The 24,247-nt window shown below is 42.8% G+C and overlaps 1 protein-coding gene across 1 annotated transcript in view; it reads left to right on the top strand.

The window, feature by feature from the left end:
* The window catches only part of syt3 (synaptotagmin III), a 36,589-nt gene extending 17,716 nt beyond the window's left edge, over positions 1 to 18,873 (top strand). The window contains exons 7-13 of the mRNA XM_084372108.1: positions 4,298 to 4,424; positions 7,936 to 8,154; positions 10,511 to 10,631; positions 12,498 to 12,669; positions 13,359 to 13,488; positions 14,985 to 15,078; positions 15,592 to 18,873. Of these exons, the coding sequence (XP_084228234.1) occupies positions 4,298 to 4,424; positions 7,936 to 8,154; positions 10,511 to 10,631; positions 12,498 to 12,669; positions 13,359 to 13,488; positions 14,985 to 15,074 (859 nt within the window). The 3' untranslated portion in view covers positions 15,075 to 15,078; positions 15,592 to 18,873. The remainder of the gene's footprint in view (positions 1 to 4,297; positions 4,425 to 7,935; positions 8,155 to 10,510; positions 10,632 to 12,497; positions 12,670 to 13,358; positions 13,489 to 14,984; positions 15,079 to 15,591) is intronic.
* Positions 18,874 to 24,247: the final 5,374 nt, after the last annotated feature.

Raw genomic sequence — 24,247 nt, 5'->3', positions numbered from 1 at the left:
CTTTGATCGTAGCGGTGGGCGTGCAGCTCTTCAAACACGAAGTCAGGGGGCTGCAAACATACGCTGGTTTTTGCTGAATTTCTTCATGGCGGAGAACAGAGAGAGGGTGCTCCTTGGGAAAATGTCTTTCAGCGTGTTTATCCTCTTCAGCGGACACAGAAAGAAAAAACCTCTAACTCGAGTCGAAAAATTGAGCGTCTTGGGCTTCAGCGGCGGCTCGCATACCGCTAGCCTGAGATGCGAGAGGCTAATTGTTGTCTCGACTGTGGTCTCGTTTGTTTACGAAAATCACACTGAAATATTCATGTTTAAAAATAGGAAAGTGGTGTCATTAAACATACAGCAGCGTCAGTGTCTTTCATGTACTGTGCGGCACAGATTGCCGTAGCTACTTTCATTTTTGCTCCTTTGACAATTCTCTTGAATATTCTCTTCTGGAGAGCTGAGCACGTAATTGTTGGACGCCATGCTGTGAGGGCTGGATGTGTGTGCACAGTGTTAGTCGAGGTGGCTGCGGGTTCTTGAGAGTGTGCAGCTCGCTTGTGTGGCCGGTCTGCGGCTCAGCTGGCAGCCTCCTCCATTCCTGCCCAGCCCCGACATGTAGAAACATTACAACGGGCGAAAGTGCTGATGGTCAGAAAAGAAAGGGAGCGAGAGGCCGTTTGAGTCATGAATTATATATGGCGAGCCACTTTAAACAGCAGCCCCTGTCAACACATAATAACACCAGACTGTGTTATAGCTTGAGTTACAGATACAGAGAATTAGCAAGGGAGTTGGCTGGAGAGGAGGGTTAATGATGAAAACCATTCATGTGTCCCCTTTCTCCCATTTATAAAGTCACGAGGTAATTTATGTCGCGCTGTAGTCGCCTGTCATTACACACCGGAGGGGAATTGTTTAAGCGAAGGGAGTAGAAGACGCAAGTTTAGTTGTGTAGCACCGTTCAAAGTGCTTTACATAAGACAGGCTGGCATGAATTAATGAATTAATTCAGAGAGGGAGTGACTGAGGAGCGGAGAAGAAGAACGGCTCGGGTTTGTGGCTGTAAGACGGGCGTGTGGGCATGTGTGCGGATACACAGATGCAGAGGTGCGTTAGCGCTGGAGCTGTGATAAGATTGGTATGTTAATGTGCGAGACCCCTCTGTTCGGAGTGTAACAGTCGGAACAACAATGCCAATCTTCCTCAGATCCTCTGGGAAAGGCATTTCTATTGACAATCCCATTAAAAGCTGACACATTTCCACTGTGGGAATAACAGCTAGCTTTCGGGGCATTGTCTGCCAGGAATAAGGCTGTGAATTTCCCTCTCTGCCGGAGCAGTAATAGGTATACTCTCTGCACCATGCCTCATGGTTTGTGTATAAACCTTGGTTTTGGTTCAAGCCCACGTCTTGTTCTGTAATAAGACACGTGAGCGCGGGAAAACCTGCAACAAGACATGCAGGCAAATTCACCATGAGCCGAGAGGGGCGGGTCTGTTTTTGTTCACACGCCTTCTGTCATTTCCAGTCATTGTGTGTCTGAGCGTCGCTCTGAGCCACTGGCTAATGTGTCTCTCGCACAACTCACACTGGATTAAAGATTACTAGGATTATTACATTAGATGCATGTTCGAATTGGTCAGGGTTTTCTCGTTAAAATATTTATCTGGCTGAGCTGCGAGTGTGATTTCCTCCAGCAATTTGCCCTGTACGTCATCTCCATGATTTGATGTGATTGCAGAGTGGGCATGTTTATCCGATTGCCTTAATTAGATGTGATTCAGAGGTAAACACGTGTCTGGATTGGACACGGTTGTATTGTGACCAAAGCGCGTCTTATTCATGATTGGTACACATGGACAGAAGACATTATCGCCGCCGGGGTCACTGCTGGCATTTGCCCTGTTTATCCTTCCACAGCCCCAAAGTTCATGCTGCTCTCCTAAAGCAGCTAATGAAGTGCTGACACACTGGTTAACACGGGGAGACACAGTCTAACGAGGTCTGATTAAAGGCCTCCGAGCCGTCTTCATCTTCTCCTGGTAATTAAATACATAATAAACGGCGCGTGAGACGCAGCCATGACTGTGGATGGAGCATGTAAAGACGTGTGTGTTGTGTGTGCTCACGTGCGTGTTTATGCCGTGTCTGGTTTTACCTCTATTTGCCATCTGTAAACATTTTTTATGCCAGAAAATATTCTAGAAAATAAAGCACAAGTGTATAATAAAATATTCTCGTCACAGCTTGAGACAATAAAACGCATCTTAAAGCCGAAATCTGTATTATTTACACACAGAGTTTGACTTATCATTACTCAAGCTGAAAGAATTAGATGCTTAAGTGATGAGTGGAGTGGAAGAAAAATATTGTGCGACAATTATGATATATAATTAATCGTTTAAGTCATTTATTGAGTTAACATTCCCAAAAAATCCACTGACCACAGTGACTCACATTTGCTTTTCCCTTTTTTATGCCAAAATAATCTGATTATCTTCTGGATTTGGAAAATCACAAGGACGAAAGACATTAGAAGATTTAACCTTGGGCTCAATGACACTGTGATGGGCACTTACCACTTCTTGAGAAAATAATTAGAAAAGTACTGGCTAATGAAAATAATTAATGCGGCTTTGCATAACAGCATCCACCCGGAGACCAGATACTGTCAATTTTGGCATAGGTGATACACCTTTGTTCGCAGCTGGATTTCAGATTTAGGCTTTAAAAGAACATGGATAAGAAGAAAATACAACATAGGGGTCTAAATTTTAAGCAATTTCTTTCATCTATAGTCGGCTGCCTTAAAGATGCAATATGTAAGAACTGGCTAACTGGCAAATTCATGCTCCAAACAAAAAGAGGAACAGACCAGAGAAACCCTGTGTAGCTGCTGTTAGCTTAGTTAGCCATGCAGCTAGCGGTTCGGACTGGGAGCTCGGTGCACCGAGGGAGTGTTTGTCTTTACATCGCTAGCACAGGAGCTTTGGCTAGCTGGCTAGCATGCTAATTTTAGTAGATATCTCTGCAACACAATACATAGACGTATTGATTGATTGTTGTTCAGAAATTCACCTTAAACAATCGATCACGGGTTAATTATTAATAATGTGAAACGTTTTTAAATTAGAAAAGCCTTTCAACCACTGACATGGTATATGTGCGATGCTACATCAGAGTAGGGAACATTGGGAGTTAAAAGAACAGACAAAGTAAACACCAAAAATACTTGAGTGATGAACTTAATAACACAAAAAATGACTTTGTTTTAACTGAGTAGCTCCCATCTGTCACTATTCAACATCTGGCCAAAGAAAATCAATAGTAAAGTATAGTAAATGGCAAAAAAAAGTAAAATGATTGTATTGAATGTGTTTTTGTATTTTTTAAATCACGAATAACCAGTATTTAAATCAAATACCTTTCTCTCCTACCATTATTTTGTAGCTTATTTTGATATATTTGATAGAAAGTATTTGTCATCTGTAACAAGATGCTTTTTAATGTATTTGTTTCGCCCATCTCTGATTCTCTCTCATTTTTCAATAGTTAAATGCTTAACTTTCATTTTGCTCGTGAACCTGCAATATAAAGTCTACTCGTGTGTGACCCCTCGTTGCTGAATGCAGATTATTTAATTTGAATAACTCTCGAGCCCTTGAGAGGTAAAACCCTTTCATATTTAAGGAGAGAAAAAAAAAATCCCCAAAAATTAACATAATATTGCGCAGCGGTATGTTTTTTGTATTATTTTCGACCGTATCAATTATCTGGCGACCCCTTAGATTAATCTCAGGACGATTAAAATATACACGTGTTCAAATGTTGATGACGGTGATGGTCGAACAACAGCGTGGCTTTGGTTATTTGTTTGTTTGTGCATTAACTACTCTGCATATGTGTGTGTAGAATCCAGGCTGCTGTGTTGAGGATTATTAATGAGCTCGGCGTCGGCCGCACTCGCTCGCTGGCTCTACATCTGTGCTTACTGTTCATTTAGCATCGCTGATATTGCAAACCACGATACAGCTGCAGGGATGAAACACAAACACACGCATGCACACACCGACACACGCATGCTATTTCGGCGATTCCTCGCTTCGGAGACACAGATCCTCCCACGCTGTTATGTGCGCATAAATCCTGCACAGGTGTGTGTTTGTGTGTGGGCGGGTCGATCCTGTCTGGGTCTTGTGGAGTATTTGTCTAAATTTGTGCGACCCCTGCATTTTTTATGAGCGTGTGAAAGTTTAATGGCGCTGTGTGTGTGTGTGTGTGTGTGTGTGTGTGTGTGTGTGTGTGTTGCAGTACGGAGCAGTTGGTGGTGAAGATCCTGAAAGCTCTGGACCTGCCAGCGAAGGATGCCAACGGCTTCTCTGACCCATACGTGAAGATCTACCTACTGCCAGACAGGAAGAAGAAATTCCAGACCAAGGTGATTCCCACTCCCACGACTCTCGCACAGAAACTGTCTCTGCGCTGCGGAAAGAAAACAAAAATCCCTCCAACATTTCATTATCAGGTCTGCCTGTTTCCTGCTCCTCTTATGACCCGGCCTTCCCACGGGGGAATCTTTACAGTTTCACTAATGTAATCTAATCTAATCTGCGACATCATTTATTCAAGATAATGTGCTTCAGACTATTACAGGGCGCTGCTGCTCAGCTCCCGTGTTATTCTGGTGTTTGAGGACAGTCGAGTCAATATTTGAGTGCGTTTCAGGATGTTCTGTACCGGGAAGGAAATGTACCCTTAGCCCTCAAAAAGTTCCTCCTCGCTTCTAATTTATTCTCTGTGGAGAAGCTCAAGACTTACGTGCTCAGTGGCCTCACAAATGTGAGCTGTAGATCTAATTTTTTTTCTGATACAGATATGGGAGAAATTCAGAAGCAGGAAGGGTCAGGTATGATATTTGACCGTATGTCAGTGACCCTGCCACCTTTCTAGTGTCAAACAGTGTTCTGGGAACCTTATTTTCCTCTGAGGACAGCTTGTTTATTCAGTTATGGACACAAATAAATATTTCTGAGTTGATAATTAATATTGTAACTATTATAATTCTGAGTTTGAATTTCATCTGGGTCGTCAGTGAGCGTTCATGGCTCTAGTCGCGGTGGTGTGTTGCGTTGAGCCTGTAGAATCGGCGGATGAGTGCACGAAAAGGTAAACGTCTCTGTACGCATCCATGATTCCAACCATTTAGCATAGTTTCACCTCATTTCTCCTCTGCCTCATCAGACATTTTTTTCGACAGGAAGCGGCTATACTAGCGAGTGAAAAAAAAAAAACGCTGCTTGATCATCAACGGTTTGTATATCACACGGGCGCAGGATGTACAAGCTTGTCGGCCGCCCGCTGTGGTCTTTGCGGTGTGTTCGAGTGCAGCTTTTTGGCATCGCTACAGTCGGCCTTCATCTGAGCTAGTTCTTTGATGTCACTTTTGTGTGTCGGGGCCTTTAGAGATAAGATGAGGTGCTCGGACATCCAGGATGGAGCTCGGAGTAAAGCCGCTGCTCCCTTGGCGGTGCTTAGGGCATCTGATTAGTATATCTCCTGGGCGCCACACTTTGAAAGTCGCCCGGGTAGGGAGGAAACCTCAGGGCAGAGTCAGAACCTCGCTGGAGGGATTACATATCTCATCTGGGAACGCATCGAGGGTCTCTCAGGAGGAGATGGAGGAGAGAAGGACGTTTTGAATACTCGGCTTAGCCTGGTGCCGCCGCGATCTGACCCCAGATAAGCGGAAGAAAACTGATGGATTGAAATGGATATCGTCGTATTTGATTTTGTTGCCCAGTCCTAGCAGGAGGATTCAAAATATCTACGTATCATGTGACATAAAAGAGCCTAAAAATATAGCTTTTCTTGCTATTTAGAGTCCATATCGCCCGGCTCTACTACTGCAGAGTACGTGAAGTAAGCGTTTAGTGATAGTGATGCTGTACCAATTTGAAATTCCTCCCCTTTGTGTGATTGTCTCCTGTATATAACAAAAGCCCTTTCAGCTGCTGAAAAGTGTGAACGCTTCAGTCATTTGCATAATACTGCTCGTCTTTTGTGCGGGGTGTAGATGATTGTTTCATTTCAATCACATCCTCATTAACATGGGATTTTTACACCTCTCATATTTTGCCACGCTTTCATCCCTCCGACTAATTTCCAAAAAATGAAACAGACCTCACCTTCGAGTAGATGTTCGGGCTTTTGTGCGTCTGCTTTTTCTAAAGGCATGCCGTCTCCATCAGCATGTTAAATCCAAAGCTAACAAGTAATCATCAAGTGCTAATAAGCCTGAGTGACAGACCCACTCATGCAGCGACAAAAGTTGAAACTGGAAAATCGAGCGTGTGTCACATTTTAATTATCGCGGGCTTTATTGCATGACAGCGTTTATATCAAATGCTTTCATAGCAAATAAATCCAAACAGTGAATCAACAAATAGGAAGAAATTCTGTGTCGGGGATTAAAGACGTATTCACAAATGTCGTCCGCAACGTGTTAAAATATGATGAGCAGGAAATTATAGCCGCTCCGTCAGACTGTATTCTCTGATTTGAAAGGATCTGTTTAATTTGACTCGTTGTAGAGGTGACTGATGGAAAAGGCGGTAAACACAACATACAATCCAAATAAGAAGCTTGAAATAAATGTAGTTACCTGTAGGAAATGTGTCGTGAGCAGTTAAAAGAAAGAAATCTTGTACCTTGTTGGATTTTTAAGATTTACTTTTAGGACTTTATTTCATTTCAGCAGCCTTGATTAGATTCTTCATCCCACGAGTAAAGGTGCAATTCACTTTTCTCCCCCCGGCCGAGGAACAAGGTCGGCGAGTGTGGAAGAGGTTAATTATGTTGCTCAAGCACATTTCAGCAGGTGTGGCCACAAACCCCCTCGAGAATAAACTCATGATGCGTCTTGTTTTTTGTAGATCAATTTGAAAACACTTACATTTACATTTAATAATGTCTGTTTTGCCGCTTTCGGCATAATGCGATTCATCCTGCAGGCACTTAATCAAAGCTTCTCGGGTAGAGCATCTGCGAGTTAAAAAAAAATCAAAAAAAAAAAAAAAATCATTTGCCACACAGGAAGGGATGACTTTTATGTTTCCAATTTGTTTTTGGATAAAAACAGAAGAAGAACTGGATCACTTTGCAGGAGCAGGGAACAGACAGGAAAACAAAATAAAACTAAAAAATACGGCTCGCTATGAATCCTCAAAAGTAATGAGAACGATTCAGTGCAGGAAACATGGCAGCAATGACGGCTCAGTGAGTTAAAAGAAAAAAAGGAGAAGAAGAAACAAGGATCTTTTCGATGACTGTGACTTCGTGTATTTACCAAATATAAGTCCAGTTTTTTGCCACTTTAGTTTTTGCATATGAGCCTTTTGCCTCGATGGACACATTCAACAGCCAAAACAAACTTGAAAAAAAAATTTTCTTCTGAAGTCCAGAATCCTCAGTGACTTTCATATTCTGCTGGTATGAAAAACATCCAGTTTGTTTGGTTAGAAAAATAGAGGCGCGCCTTGTAAAACAGGTAGAAAATGTACTTTGTTGTGCAGCGGATGGAGTATTTTTCTTACCAGCAGAACACAGAGGTCTTTGAGGATTCTGGACGAATCTTCAGAAGAGCCTTAAGTGTTGTCAAACAAACCTGCTGGGTTTTTTAAAATATCAGCTTGGAAGTCGTCTTTGAGGAAAGACTCTATTCATGTGCGTGACTGGAATGCAATCATCAACGGTCACATGAGAGACACAGACTGACTGCGGCAAGGACGTAAATTTGGTGACGCTTTAGATTATGGTACACATTATGTTAACCCCCTTTTCACTGTGACAATAGTGTCATCAAAGGCTACTCAGGCCAGAAGATTAATTTGCTACCTATACTGTAGCTGTGAGCTGTAATGTAAACTCTCTACACTCTGTCTCTCTCTCAGGTCCACAGAAAGACCTTGAACCCAGTGTTCAACGAGACGTTTCAGTTCGGCGTGCCGCTGAATGAGCTACATTCCAGGAAGCTGCATTTCTCCGTGTACGACTTCGACCGCTTCTCCAGACACGACCTGATCGGCCAGGTAGTGGTGGACAACCTGCTGGACTTCAGCGAGGGCAGCGGGGACAAGCCCGTCTGGAGGGACATCGTGGAGGGCACCGCGGTAAGGACGGGGCTCTGCTGCAGAAATAACCCAGAATCATCACATTCATTTGGAGGAGATGGCCCCGAAAGATGAAATTTGAATGAGCCTTGCGGCGATATCAGACCGTCGCAGTGGAAAATTATGGGCCGAGGCCGTGATAGATAGGAGAGAATGAGGAACGGAGCTTATCAAACATATAACACGGGTGACAGTTTCAATTCTAGTGTTAAAATGAATCTGAATTACAGCTTGGAAGAGAGAGAAAATGAATGCGAGATAAAAATTTACAAAAACTGCACGGCAGGAATCAAATGGCAAGGATAAACACAGTGAGACATGCAGATGTGAGTGCATATGAGAAGTTAATAGAAATATGTGGATACGCGTCTAAGAATCAAAAACTCTTCATTTTATGAATTATATTTAATTTACAGATATAGAGAAAGAGCTAAATGATGCGCAGGCTTTGATATGTGTTGGACAGTCTGGGCACCGCTCCCTATCGCAGCAGAGGTGACTCTATGGAAGCAGAGAAAGGCCAAAAATGAATGAATTAACTTTAACCATTACTTAATGCCCCCTTTTTTTTTTATGGGAATACATTTTTAAAGTAAGTAATCCTTGGTAATTGGTGCGCCGTATCATTCATTCATGAAGATCTAGGTTATCGACACTCTAATGCCAGTTTACGTCACGCTTCTAAAGTCCTGAAAGTGCCGCAGTTGCATCAGTTATTATGAATCTTTGTTATTTTTACGCTAGTTTCGCCGAACACCAGAAGTATCACCTGTAATCTTTCCCCCCAGTAGCCTGTAAAATCTGATGAAATGACTTAATTTGAAAGAAAATTGAAAATTACCAAGTAGACTAATAATTTTAGGTCGTTAAAACTTTTAGCTCGTATTATTTAAACGTAATAGCCTACTTTACTTGGTAATACTGAAGTAATGGGTTTCCTGAGGGTTTCCTGAATTTTTAAAGTCGAGTTGACTTTTAAAAATTTTGCAGTGTAACCTCCCAGGAAACTGAATTTGAATGGAATTAACTGAAATATTTAACTAATGTCTGTCTGAATTTATGCAGTTTATATTCCTGACTTTACTAAAAAAAAAAGTCATTTAAATTTGCGGAAGTTGAAAGACGAGATTTGAACGCTCAAATCTACCAAGTTGAATTCAAATTTCTGAAAAGTCACGTCGAGTGGGAATATCAAACTGCTCAGATTGGATTGGTGAAATTGGAAATGGGAAAAATATTTAAAAAACCAGAATAATCAGGCTACCGGAGATAATGAACCGAGCTTTAATGGGACCAATCACACCTCTGTACTCTGAATCACACTGTTATGTTAGTCGGATGTGCAAACGGAAGATCTGGAGATGAAAAAAGTTTTTTAAATTGCAAAAACTTTAAATGACTTTCAGGGAAATTGCAGGGATGGGAATTCAAACCATGTAAATTCATTTGGTTTGGGAAATAAAATTGCATCAGCACGTCCTAATTATCTTGTGGTGTTTTCAGCGTCGTGATGGATTCGAATGATTGACTCGAAGAAGCATCTGCGTAGTCATCTGCTGTCTGAAGATCATATACTCTTACTGTATTCAGAGGATGCACAGAAATTGCGCAGGATGGATTAATTCAGAGTCAGTTTATGTACAAAAAAAAAACAGCACAAGAGAGCCCAGATAGATTACTGGAAAGGCACCGCTGGCCACATCCAAACTTTTTATCACGCAGCGGCCAAGTAGATTTATATGAAATATTCATAGACGGCTATTAGCAAATTAGATGGAGCGGAGTCTTAAAATTTTTTTGGCACGGATGTTTCATTTATTAAATAAGTTTAAAGCATCAGCCTCTCAGCGTATTTCAATGTTTCACCCGGAGAAGTATTGATTAGTGAGTCTCAAAGCCGCTGAGGAGTCGTCATGCCACAGTGTGACCTGAATACCGCCGGTGTCATTACCGCGGTGCCACTGAGACCACAGGCAGCGAGAAGATCAGTAGATGGGAGCGAGGGCAGAGATATAAAAAGCCTGGAGAATCGTCACCTCTACTTAACACTTTCCTCCACTCGGGGACATCGACAGATTGGCATATGATTCATTTACAGTGACGGCACTTCCCCTCTGCCTAAACACTCTGCCTGTCCACATTAGGACGCCTGCTGTCAGCCGCCGTCAGTCACAGATGTAGCTCTTTTCTGGCCACAGACAATCATCGCAAACTAGAGGATATCTGTCAGTTAGTGTTTTTCCTCTCTGGTGCTGGAGCCATGTGTGTGTGTGTGATCACAGTGTCCCTGCTCCCCATCTGATCCCTGTCTCTTTGTATGTGTGTGTGTGTGTGTGTTCGTGTGTGTGACCTACAGGAGAAAGCTGATCTCGGGGAGCTTAATTTCTCGCTGTGTTACCTGCCCACTGCAGGCAGGCTCACTGCTACAGTCATCAAGGCCACCAACCTCAAAGCCATGGATCTGACTGGCTTCTCAGGTAAAGGATTAACACACACACACACACACACCCACATACACATCATGCTGCTGAGAGACCTCCTGCGAGCGGTCTGACTGGAAACTCATTAAAAGGAAAAATATGACAGAAAACAGCTTTAACACTGTCTGAATAACTGGCTACTGGTGATGCTGGTTGCTGTCTTGAGGTTTGTGTCTTATTCTGGGGGGAAAGTGGCAAAACATGCAGAAGAAGAGGAGAGTGCATACCTCCGCCAAAGCCCAACAGTCCCCTTTAAGTCAATCAAGCTGAATACAATATCAAATAAAGCATTTTTAAATCATCTTAATCTGGATTTTTATTCAGATCCGCATCAAATTGTACTCATTGATATCAACCACCAAAATACACCTGTTTTTTTCCATCAAGATCAATGCATTAGAAATGAACAAAAATGTCAAAAAATGCATTATCTTGCAATGTTTAACAAAGTGAAAAAAAACTCCTGAATCCGTCCCTTTGTCCAGATCTGCACCAAAAGTTATTGGGGTCTATTCTGGGCTGAGACACATCCTCCATCCAAGTTTTGTGGGAATCCGCTCAGTAGTTTTTGTGTAATCCTGCTGACAAACCAACAGATCAACAAAAAAAACCCAAATTGACATGGACGAAAACATAACCTTCTTGCCGGAGGTAGTTACTGGCATGAAACTTAGAGTGTCTTGGGATAAAAGAGTAACTTCTATGTTATTTAACACTGAATGAAGAAGCACAGTTTTCTCCACCAACAGCAGCCTCCATGGACCAGAATGCAATGCAGCTGCAGGAGACAGTGTCGCATTTCTACTGAGGGATGCAACCTGTCGTTTTCTGTTGATTTTTTTGTTTTTTACACGTCTCTTGCTTTTGCTTTCTTTACCATCACTGTCCCCTCACCCTGCAAGTAAAACCAACAGGTTTGTGCCCCAAAGTTTTTTTAGTTATACATTTTTCAAAACCTACTAAATCACTTACTGAAGTAGAAATAGATGAGGCATGCTACGGGAAAGTGCCAAGAAGTAAATTACCATCAACTCCTGAGGTGCATCGAGCTTCACCAGATTGATAGTTTCTGAGAATCTGAGGGTAGATTTTTCCTTCAAGAAGTCGAGGTAGAGTTAATACATTATGCACACATCACCCGAAGCCCTAAAATCATTCGCTACAAACACAACAACCAGTAAAAAATTGTCACAATGTGTTTCAGCTGCAGGTGCAGCACCAATTATGTCGCAGAAATCATCAAAAAGAGCAATAGTTTTTACCCACGAGACTCAAATTGGATTGCTAATGCTAATACTGAATTAACGAAGGTATTTGTTATGTTGTTTTAGTCTTTACTTATCCTTCACTTAAAGAGTCGGATGATTGCAATGTCCTCTCGCATTAAATGAGATCTCAGATGATAATGACCGCATCCTGTTGTTATTGCCCGCGCGGTGCTCCCAAGATGATTGCCGGGAAGATGCTTAAAAATGCAGCATAAACATGGAGTCGTGGATGTGTGTGTGTGCGTGTGTGTTTGTGTTTGTGTGTGTGTGTGTGTGTGTGTGTGTGTGTGTGTGATTCCCCTGGCTGCTGTCAGTGCGCCGCACATGTTGAATGGATAACTGGAGTGATTCAACCTGTGCTGCTTTTCTACCTTTTGTGTTCTTAATCCAGCTTTGCCAAGGTGACTTGATTTTCATGCCTTTTATGTGTTACAGACGCGGATACCTGTGAGCATGATACCGAACAGTCCCGCCTTATCTTTTTCTCTCTGCTTCCTCCCCCCCTCTGTCTTTCTCATTCGCTGCTTTTTCATCCCACCTCCTTCCCCCTCTCTCCTTCCCCCATCCATTCCCCTCTCTCTCGTCTCTCCTGCAGACCCGTACGTGAAGGCCTCTCTGATCTGTGACGGGCGAAGGCTAAAAAAGAGGAAGACCTCTATTAAGAAGAACACGCTGAACCCCACGTACAACGAGGCGCTGGTGTTTGACATTCCCAATGAAAACATAGAAAGTGTATCCGTCATCATCGCGGTGATGGACTACGACTGGTGAGCGGGCCGAGGCGTTATCATAGAGATGGAACCAGTGATTGCTGTGAAGCGTGCTGCTTGCTGAATGCTAGTTTGCACATGCAGCGTAATGTTTGCTGTTACTTTGAGGCTGTCGCATTTCGATTGGTGTTGCGGCTGTGTTGAACATGATGAGGGGCCTCCTCGTGAGTCAGCCTCCTGGTGGACGCTCCCTGTTTTACATAGACGGGCACCTCATGAATAAGCATGATTTATGCTAATGGCGAAGGAAGAAGTGTAACCCTGCCAGTGTTTGACTGTCTGCCGCTCGCAGCAACACTTGGCTGGTTGATGTGTTTGTGTATACATGCACCGCCTCCCTATTATGTAGTCTGCCCTCCGTTTGGCATCTCCATAGGTGTGTGCTTTTGTATGTTTGCGCTCGTGCCTGCTCCCCCGCTGACATTAAGCTTTTATGCGGGGTTGTGTGTATTTGTAAGCTGCTATTCAATATCCTTCCTGAGTTGCTGTACTCTTTTCCCAGTACTCAAGGTTGATAAATGAGACTCTCTCTGCCTGTTTCTTACAAGCCCTGTCTCCCTCTCTCTCCCCCTGCTTTATTGCATCCTCGCTCTCTCCCTTTTCTCCACCCCCCCTTTCCCCTCTCTGTTCTCTCCCTCGCTCTCTGTCTCCCTCGTCCTTGCTTCCATCCCTTTGCCGCGTGTCAGTATTGGTCATAACGAGGTTATAGGGATGTGTCGTGTGGGCAGCGAAGCTGAAGGTCCGGGGAGGGAGCACTGGGCAGCCATGCTGGCCAATCCGCGCAAACCAATAGAGCACTGGCATCAGCTTGTGGAGGTAATGAGCATATGATCATGTGTGTTCATGTGTGTGCGACTGTGTATGTGTGCATGAATGAGTATGATCTCATACAACATATGTTACGTTCACTTCTGCTACTCGTTCTGGGCCTGATAACCAAAATGACAATATTGTCATTAGAAATAGTAACGGGAGCAGCGGTAGGTGGAGAATAGCAGCAGTGGGAGTAGTGATAGAAGAAGAGTAACAGTAGAGCAGCAGTGATACAATTATTTCAGTATTTTACTCATGAAAAATAAGCAACATTAAAAAATAGCCCATCACAAGTGAATGGCTCGCAGGAGTAACAGGAGCAAAATGCACTTAATTAGAAATCAATTCATCAGCTCGTCATGAAGCTCTGCTGAAGCCTGATAATGACCCGTTCATTTGAATCAGATGTGTTGGGGCAGGGAAACGTCAAACACACGCAGGGCAGGAGGCCCCGAGCCAGGATTAAAGATTAAATGTACCAAATAAGCAGAATGGGTCATAATTTGGAGCAAATTTTAATTATTTTATGTATGTAATTATTTCATACAGTTGTCCTTCTCTCTGTTACAAGTGTTTTTTTTTTTCTTTTTACAGAGATGATGACATTGATGTCACTCTCATATTTGTAGCTATGGTAAATATGAAGCTAACGCCAGCAGCATAGGCCTGGTTAGCTTTTTTTAAAACTTTCTTTGGAACAAATGAGATTAATATCTTGATTGTATAAGCTTTAAAGGTGCTGGTAGGATAATTTTATTTTCTTTGGACTGGCTAGCTGTTTTCCTCGATTTCCGGTCTTTGTGCTAAGCTAAGCAAACCGGCTGCTGGCTGTAGCTTTTGTCATGTTTTAGACAAAGCAAGACACCAAGGCAGGCCGGTTGAAAATAAAAGTTATATTGACGCAAACCCCCAAAAAGTCCAAAAAACAACAAAAGCAAGAAATCAAGAGCAAAAGCAACTAACCAGGATAATATAAAGCAGCAAGCCGGGGAATCGATGTGAAAATGCAGACTAACCAACAAAGTATGAGGGGAAAAAATGAATTAAATACGCTGAGGTGAACAGGATAAAAGGTAGGAAAAAGACAGAGACTGGAAGTGTAAAACAAAAGATGACACATCGTGAGAGTCTTTCAACATAAAACAGAAAAAAAACCTAAACCAACCCAAAACCATGACAGCTTTATATTTACCGCACTTAGAGTGTTTCCATCTTTTTTCCAACTCTAGGCAAGAAAGTGAGTCAGCATAGTTCCCAAAATCCCTTTAGGTACAGGACTTAAGTGAACATATTTAGTAGCTTTCCACCTCTAAGCACAGTAGTAATAATAGTATTAAGTAGTGGTGCACTAGCATAACAGTAGGCTCATAGTGGTAATAGCAGCGGGAAGAAGCATATAATATCATATTAAAATTTCATTTATTTCAACTGGATGTATGAAAAAGTGATTCCTTTTGTCATGAAGTATTCATAAAAGCAAAATCTCTTTTTCCCCGCAGGAAAAAGCAATTGGCACATTTGTGTCGAAGACTGCTACAGCATCCTCCCCTAAGCCGCACATCGTGGTGGACAGTCCTCACTCCGACTAAAACTGTGAGCTTCTCCTGCTTTAGATTGACATGTGCTATATATATATATATATATATATATATATATATATATATATATATATATATATATATATATAGATAGATACATTCATCTTATCCGCATGCTCTCATACGTGGGATTGTTTTCCGTGTGTCGGTATTCCACACATTCCAGTGCGTCCTGGCTTTAAAACGGGACGCGCTGTGCTGGAATCTTAAATCCACGCTCCGTGCAGCGGATGCTCTCAAGTCAGATTTACACAGGAAACTGAACGAGTGTTTAAAAGCATGACCTAACTGTGAGTGTGTGATAAAGTGGAGGCTGCCGAGCTGTCAGAGGAAGGAGCTCTAAGGCAGAAGCATCTGTATAATCTAGATGTTACGGGTTATGTAATGCATCTCCCCCCCTCCTCCCCCCAAACTTACAGTGCTGCATACTGTTTATATATTCTCTCGCCCCCCTACTGTCTCTCTCTTGCCTAATCCGCCTCTTCTCCCTTATTCCCTGTTTCCTCAGGTCATTATCATCTCTCCAGCTCCAGACTTTCCTTTCTTTCCTCTCATCTGTGAATAATTCTCTCCATCAAAGAAAGAGAGACGCGGAGACACTGCTAGTGTCCGACTGCTAGTGCTGTTTTGCTCCTGCTAATGAATCCTCCAAGTCCTGTGCTTTCTTTACCAAGCCGGGGGAACGAAAAAAAACAAAAAAAAAACAAACAAAAAAAAACAACATCCATCACGAGCTACACTTTGAGCATCGAGACTACACATTTTACAAACACACGCAGACACAAAGTGGACCAGTAGGACTGATAATCGGGTGTAAATTTGGGATCTAGCAAGGGGAACGCACACGCATAACTCACACACACATACACGAATACACACAGAGTTTGTAGTATGTGCGTAGTTCATGTGTGCTTCAGATTAGTGTAGTGTTTCATCTAGGAGGAGTGTGATGTGACAAACTTTTCTCTCTTGAAATCCAAAAAAAAAAGAACAAAAAAAAAAAAAAAAAGAAAAAAAGAAAGCCATCCTAGAATGGTCACTTCAACCAGGACCAAAGGTTCATGCCCTTGTACAGACTCTAAAAGAAGAAAATCACTATGTCGATATTTTTCTTTGCAACATTGGTGTACAGTATACGCCGTACTGTATGGGGAAAACATCTCTCGTTGTACTTAGCAGGACAAAACATCCGAGGTGGATTCTCCCGGCCATTTTGGACGCCTCCTCGAGGCACCGTACCCTCCTGTTTCAGACTTTACTCGCTTATTTTCCCCAGTGGAAAGACGACAAAGCGTCCAGTGGTCTTTATTGATGTCAGAGGAGTGAAAAATGAGGACTGACTCATTGGTTTAAGCATGTTAAGCAACTTTGAAATGTGTCCCTCTCCCTCATGCTTTTTGTCACAGCCCTCATGGTGCTCATCAGTATCCTTTTTTTTATTTTTTTTTTATTGTTTCACATACATGTAACCATCGGAGAAGGAGTTTATCATGCCATTTTTTACACTCCACCGAGGATGCGATGGTGCGAGCTTCTGAGAGATGTGGACTAGTCGGTCGGCTAGTTGACTTTTCCTAACACGGGACTACACGGGTTTAACGAAACCTGAGTTTAGGATCGGACCAGCATCTGTTTGGATTGCACTCGCTGGAGGATGTATTCCACAGGGAAGGATATCACCACTCCACTTTATTTTTCTACCATTCCAGGACTTTTTTTTTTTCTTTCCTTTTCTCAAGAAGACGTCCAGCTTCGACGGAGAAAACTATTATCTTCCACGTCATCATCCCTGACAAGACTCTAGAAGGACACACACGTCCGTGTTGCTTTTATTAGTGTGTGTTTCCGTGTTTGTGGGCGTGTTTGTTTTGTATTCGTGCGCGTCTGTGTGTGTGTGTATGCCTGTGTGTCACTGTGACCTTGTGTGTGACACGTTCCTGTGCTCACCGCCTCCCCTCGTCCTTTTTTCTGTCTTCGCCTCCCTCACTCCCCCCAAAAATCCCGGCATCCGCCGACTGAAACGCTCGTCTCGGGAGCCAAACGTGTCTTCTGTCCCTTGTCTTTAAGAGGAGCCATTTCTTGTGTGTGTGTGTGTGCGTTTGTGTGTGCGAGGATGTGTGTGCGTACTATACGTGCCTCATTGCACTAGGTGGGGAAACACTGTCTTTCATAGACATTAGTTTGTATTGTCTATGTCGTCTCTGAAATCAGCTGCCAATCATTCAACCCTCCTCTCCTCTCTAACCCTTTGCCTGATGTAAGTAACTGTGTTGATCGTGTACTTCTTTCAGTAATTTGTGTACTGTATGTCCGAGGGAAAAAAAAACAAAAAAAAACAGAAGGCACAGTGGTTGAAAAATTAAATCGTTGGGTGTGTTTTGATTAAATTTTACGAGAGGAAGAAAAAAAAATGAAGGAAGAGAAAAAAAAAAAAAAACCCATCTGAGGCTCATTTGTTACGGCCTACAGATCATGACAAATTTAGATCCCCTGAAAGCAAGACAACAGGGAGGAGGAGGTGTTGTGAGAAAAAAAACAAAAACAAACAAACAAGCGCCTGGAATTTCTGCACTTCCTGTGTAAACCGATACAGACTTATAAAGCCATGTCTGTCAACGCTACTACGACTACTACTGTAACCTCAGCAAAACAACAGTACAACACCTCACTACAGCTACTTGTATTGCTACCGTTGCCATCTCTCTCTCATCCTCTCTCTCTCTCTCGCACACACACACACACACTTTCAACCAAGTGTGTGTGTGTGTTATTCAGGGGGAGGGATCCAGTTTCTTTCTCTTTGCCTTTGGATCAGGGTGTGCTCGATCGGCTGTAGCGACACATTCGCATCATATCGGCGAGTATTGAGCGCGGGGGGATTATCGACCAGCTTGTATAAGTAGATATGGTATTGATCCATCGGTCTCGAGGCCCCATAACTCTCTCTTTCCCAGCCTCTCTCTCTCTCTGCTTGTGTCTACCCTATTTAGCCCCTTGTGATAGATTACAGAACCCATAGTGGAACCAGCACATTCTCTCATTCGCTTCCTCCCTCCTCCTTTTCCTTTCTGTTTCTGTCTGTCTGATTACTGTCTGATTACTCATTCTCTCCTCCAGCAACCCTTACCTTTTCCTCCCGCTCCACTCCTAACCTTCACCTATCCATCCCTCGCTCTATTTTTTTTCTTCTCCCCCACCTTCCCGCTCCCTCTCTCGCAATCTCACATCCCTCCATCTTGCCCTCTTTCTTTTTTTCCGTGTATGACACCCCCCTCTCTTCTCTCTCTCTCTCTCTCTCTGTCTCTCGCTGTCTTCTCGTGTTAGTGCAGTTCTGAATGGTCATGGGGAAACATGTTTGCATGCTTATATTAACATGAATGATGTCAACTTGATGCAATGAAAAATTATATAAGTGATGCTTTAAGCAAAATCTGACAATGAACTTGATACTAATACTACTAATGACGACTCAATGGAGACCTAGCAATTGTTTAATCTCTGTGGTCAAAAACAACGATGATGAAGTAACATTGTTTATGCTGTATTTATCTTTCTCGAATTGGTATTCTTTTTTTTCTCTTTTATTTGATTTTCAATTGTTTTTTTTATATTTAATTTACTCAAGAGGTTTACTTTTTTATTGGTTAAAGCTGAGAATTTGAGTGAGGGGTTCAGTCAGGGCGATTGTTTCAGTCAGGACAGCTGTACCGGGTCGCAGGATTTAGGTGAATGTGTAAGTAACAGTGTGGCTGAAGCAATGATAATGGAAATAAAGGATATGTATCATCCAGCTTCGTGTTTTCTGACTTCTTTTGAATCCACGGGAGGGAGAAGAGGTGGTGAAGCTGCTGTCACACATCCCAGGCAGTGTGCTAAATATATAAAATGCAAGGCCCCGGGGATTTCAGATGTACACAGTCTATATTTGACTCGGGGGCCTGGAGAGGTAAGACACTCTACCTGGACAGACGCAGCCTGAACTTTTCTGAGCTCTCTGACTTTTCTGCTGTGCATTACGTCGTGCGTAATTATTCAGCCACTTTGTCATGAATTCTTTATTGTGGCCGCGTTTTGCCTAAATGCAAAATGGAGCACGGCTGCCCGGCCCTGTGCGCCTCTCTCCATCTGGCCTCCCCGCTTCTCTTCTGTCTGCCTTTATTTTTAAAACACTCATATTATTTGTCATGCGGTTATTATCTCCCGTTAAAGCGAAGGCACACACCAGCGGCAATCGGCAAAAAAAACGCCAGCGCTTCGGCGGAGAGAGCAGGGAGAGGAGGAAGACCGAGCTCAGATGTGCAGGGGTATGACAGAGAAGGAGGAGTGGGAGAGGATTAAACAAATGAAGGAGGATGAAGAGCGGGAGAATGCCAGTGAGGAGGAGGAGAGAGGAGGAGGAGGAATGGGAAAAACCTGGAGAAGAGAGGGGGATAGCTGCATGCAGGATGTGTGTAGTGGGAACAGGAGGTGGAGGAGGATAGCTGTATATAGACACACTCATCATGGGGCACCTGCAGCACACTGACAGCGTTCACAGTTCAAGAAGAGCGAGATGCACACACACACACACACTCACACGTGCACGCACACATGTGACGACGCACCAGTTAGCACAGCTTTAATGCTGTAGACTGTTGAGAGAGAAAAGTGGGAGGAGGGGCTGAGGTGGGGGGGCTGCTGTCTCCATGGCAACGTTCCCACCGTGCAAAAAAAAAAAAAAAAAAAAAAAAAAAATCATTTAGTCGGAAAGACATTTCACTCAGTTCAGTGAGCTGAAAGAGGCAGAGAGGGAGGGGGAGCAAGTTAGAGACTGGAGGAGGTTTGTGTGTGTAATACAGAGCTGTTTGCATCACACTGGATGGGTTCATCTAAAGTAAGCTGACAGTAAGGCATTAGCTCTTATTGCTAATATATCTGATTATTAAACGTAATGATAATGAATCGCCTTGCATCATTAAAGATGAATGCACTAGCTCTGGGTGATACTTTGCTATTGCGGTCGTGTCGACAGGACCATCTGCGTGTATCTGAATCTTACGTGACACGTCAAAATTCGCTTCGTACCGCGACCACTTACGCGCCGAGAAACCTTTCGTGACAGGGCCCCCAAACTTGTGTTTTTCTCGTCTTGAAAGCGCAGCGCAAAGGGACTCCCGACCTTTTTATACGACCGCTTATTATGCCACGTACGCAGTTTTTAACATTTTATTTTCCAACACTATAAATAATACCCCGAACCTTTCAAAATAATGAATTCAAAGAATGCATGCAAGTGGAAACCTCAACCGGTGGAGGAGTATTAAAGTAGCTTGCCTCTGCAGGGGGAAAGTGAATTAATACGGGAGCCGGGCCCCAGGATGTGACCTTCTCTGTAAACTGTTTTCATGGGAGAACTTCTGCGAAACATCCTTAAACATTACATCGTGTGCTTTCGTGGCTTCGAATGAGGAATGACTCATTTTCTTTACAAACTGAGTAAAAGGAAGATCTTCATTGACTGACTGATTTTTTTGCCTGAAGAAACTTTCTCCGTTTAGATGACTGAATAAACAAACAGACCTTAAAGGACAACACAATTTCATACTGTTTTACTTTGTTTATATGTGGCGGACCCTGCCACCTTTCTATGTTCAAACAGTGTTCTGGGGACCTTATTTTCCTCTGAGCTTGTTTATTCACTTAAGGAGAAGATAAATATTTCTGAGTGTGTATTATTACCTCATTGATATGGGTTTGAATTTCTTCTCCTAAACTACATAGTGCCCCTTTAAAGTATAAAAAACCGACTAAGCTTTCAAGGCTTCAAATGAGAAATGCCAAAGAGGAATTTTCTTTACAAAGTAAAAGAATGCAGTTTAAGGAACGAAGGTTGAGTTTTATCCTTTTCATACCTCTGCACAGCACCGGTGTCAAACTCAATAGTAAAAGCCCCAGAGACTGGCAGACGAGGGTACTATCACAGCATCCCAAATGCTCTGGGTAGTTGTGGTAACCCATTTGTGTGGATGTCAGTGTATCAGCATGCTGGCTGTGATTACCTGTTGTGAGAAGACCATCTGGCCCTCAGCGTCCCAGCTGGGTACCGCGGTCAGGAGACGGATTGTCTTTACCACGCCACCTGGACCTCGCAGACATGGAACGGCGAGGCACCGACCATATTTCTCATTCATATTTTATCATGTCATTCTCGGACCGAGCAAAAAAAACAAAATGGGAAAAAAAAAAAATATCGTCTGGTTTTCCAGAGAGCCGGCTTTCTGTAATTGCTTGGCAACTACTAGCACTGTGTGCGTTGAAGTTCAAAGCAGCGAGACACACAGTATATCCCTCTGAGCAGCAGAAAGCATCAGAGTTGCAAAGTTAAAGGGTGCCTACGCATGCACATTCACACACACACACACATTCACGAAACATTCTGTCAGTTTAATTTGGCCACGTAGCTCAGTCAGAATAAAAAGCTCTGTGGGTGGTAGAGGGGTAATGTTTGCATCTAAGGGCTAGCCTTGGGCATAAACCCTCCCTCGGATGAACTTTTCTCCGGGCTCCAGATGTGGCCCTGTTTGCTGACGCCCCAAACGGAAAAGCCTCTTGAGCCCACAGCTTGTTGCCCTCCCAAGAATTTGGGTTAAATTGATATGGAGCATTGTTTCTGTGGGAGGTTTTGAGTTTGATGAGCTCTGAAACCCTTCGCTGAACGCTGTGCTGAGCTGACTGGCTGCCAGTGCCACAGGGGACGAGATGCTATTGTTGGACCCGCACACACACACGCGCGCACGCACACACGCACAAAATGCACCGATGTGTTACAACTACAGGTTAGCCTCTGGTGTATTGTGCCGATCTGACAGCGGGTTAGCGTGCTGATAGCTGCTGTGGTAATTACGTTTCTTGTTTTCAGATCTGAGGTTTTGGGGGAGATGTGCAAGTGTTGGGTTACATGAAAAAAAAAAAAAAACAGGATACAGGAAACATGCAAACCAGCTAAACCTGACAACCACATTCAGTGTTTCAAGTCAAATCACGATTATGTTCCTTTGAATATTATCAAGTGAATGTTTGGACGGTACAGAGCATGACGGTTATCGTCCCTGAGATCTTTATAGTCTAAAAATGTGACACATGCTGTAGATTTACCATCTCAAGGCTTTCTGACGCTCAGTGAAGAAAAGGCCCTTTAAGTCACAATCTGTAACCTTGGCTCTCTTGCACAGAGCCAGCGTCTGCTCTCCTTAGTGCGGATATTTGCTGACATCTCCTGGAGATCTGGTTCAACAGCACTTAAAAATTAAAAACAGCATCGTTGCAGAGAGCTCTGTTTCAGACAGAAAAGGAGAAATCACTTTACCAGGGCTGCGGGCAAAAGACTCCTAGTTATAAATGACTGTTCGTTATCTGACGACAGCGGGCAGTGACGCTTTTTGCACAAGTCATTCAGTTAAGGGAACTTGTGATCGTAGTAATACAGAAGCCCTGAGAGGCGAGTGAAAAAAACGATGTCAGGAGCTTCAATAGAAAATCCTGGTAAAGCTATTTTTCTATCTGTTCTTCAATCATAAACACAGAAGAGAAAACAATACAACACTAAGCTCCAGGAAGTATTTTGACAGGAAATCTGTACATTTCTGATGACATATACGTCAACTAACTTCAGATTTGTGAAGCCTCACGTCTCTCCTTTTAAGATTTAATCGAATGGACATTTTTTTTGAGGGCATGTTTCAAACTTTCAGTGTGCTCACTGCAAGAAACATGCTGAAGGTGAATATTCAGGAGGGGCAGGAGTCTGGCAGGTCTTCTAGCAGCATCGACTCTGCTGCTGTTCACGCGGTGCCTGGAACATGTTCAGCTTTATGATTAAAATCTCTCCCATCCCGACTGACTATCAGACCTGCCCCGGCTCCATGGTTTAATCAAACATGTTTGATTTTTATCGGACAAATCTGAACATGATCTTGAGCCGACTGTGTGATGCGGGTGCTTTCACACACAGGATTTTCAGATTTTTACTGTACTCTGGAAGAAGGCTGTCTGTCGGCCCGCTGCTCTCTCTGCCTCAGGATAGCCATTAGATGGATTTGAGGCAGATACAATAACAGATGACATTTCTCATGACTGGCAGAGCGCTCGCAAGAAGAAGTGAGGTGAAGAGGTTTAGGCCAGGATAATATTCAGTGATGGCCTCATGCCTTCAGTGAGGCCACGTGAGACTCTAGGGGATGCATTTGTTTTACAGGTAGCTCAGCAGGAATGCAGCCACAGATTTTGAATAAATCGAACTCCTCTGGACGCACAAGAATAAACAGAAAGCTGAGTTTAGCCTAAGAATATCAGGCTGTCGTCTTAATTAGGTGCAGTCGGGCTGTCAGAATTTGTAATTTGGCCTAATTTCTAACATTTGTTATACAAAAACTGTTTAAAGAAATTGAATAACTTCTAGGATTTCCCCTCTATAGCAGGCTAGAGTACAGCCAGAGTACATCAGTACATTATATTTAAGCAGGCTACTGAAGTTCAAATCTGAGGTACCTGCATTTTTCTTGACTCTTTTATTTTCCTGCCACTTTCCACTTTGACCCCTCTATGTTTCAGAGAGAAATATTGTACTTTTTACTTCATCTGACATTTATATATAAGAGCACAATACAAACAAAGAACAATACACATAAAACACATTATAAAATATAGTGTTTGCTACTAAATTAAACCACCAAAAAGTTTATACAAACACAACATAGATTGAAAGAAAATTGATACATTGACAAATATTTCGATGATCACAAAAGTCATCTTTCATGTAAAAAAAAAAAAATGTTTCCAGCTTCAGAAATGTGAAGGTTGCACTGATTTTATTTTTTAATATTTTATTTTATTATTGTATTATTTTATTATTAGTCCAAAGTATTTTGGACTGGACAAAACATGCACCACCCCATTGATCTGAAAAGACATTATTTACACCCTCGAGGCATATGGTCAAACTTAGTACAAGGTGTGTGCTAACGCTTTTAGCTTGTAAGTGTAACTGCACAACTTGGTGTCTCATTTTGTGTTTTTTGTGTTGCCTTATATTTTCCTCTGTATCTCTTTGATGTATAATAAGCCATTTTAATTGCTTTAATAAACAAAATGAGTTGTCCTTACCTTACTTGTGCGATGATAATACG

This window comes from Pagrus pagrus (assembly GCF_965226575.1).
Source record: "Pagrus pagrus genome assembly, chromosome: 13".
In the NCBI taxonomy this organism is placed as follows: Eukaryota; Metazoa; Chordata; class Actinopteri; order Spariformes; family Sparidae; genus Pagrus; species Pagrus pagrus.
Note: the sequence above shows the minus strand (reverse complement) of the source record. Positions and strands in the feature narration are given on the sequence as shown.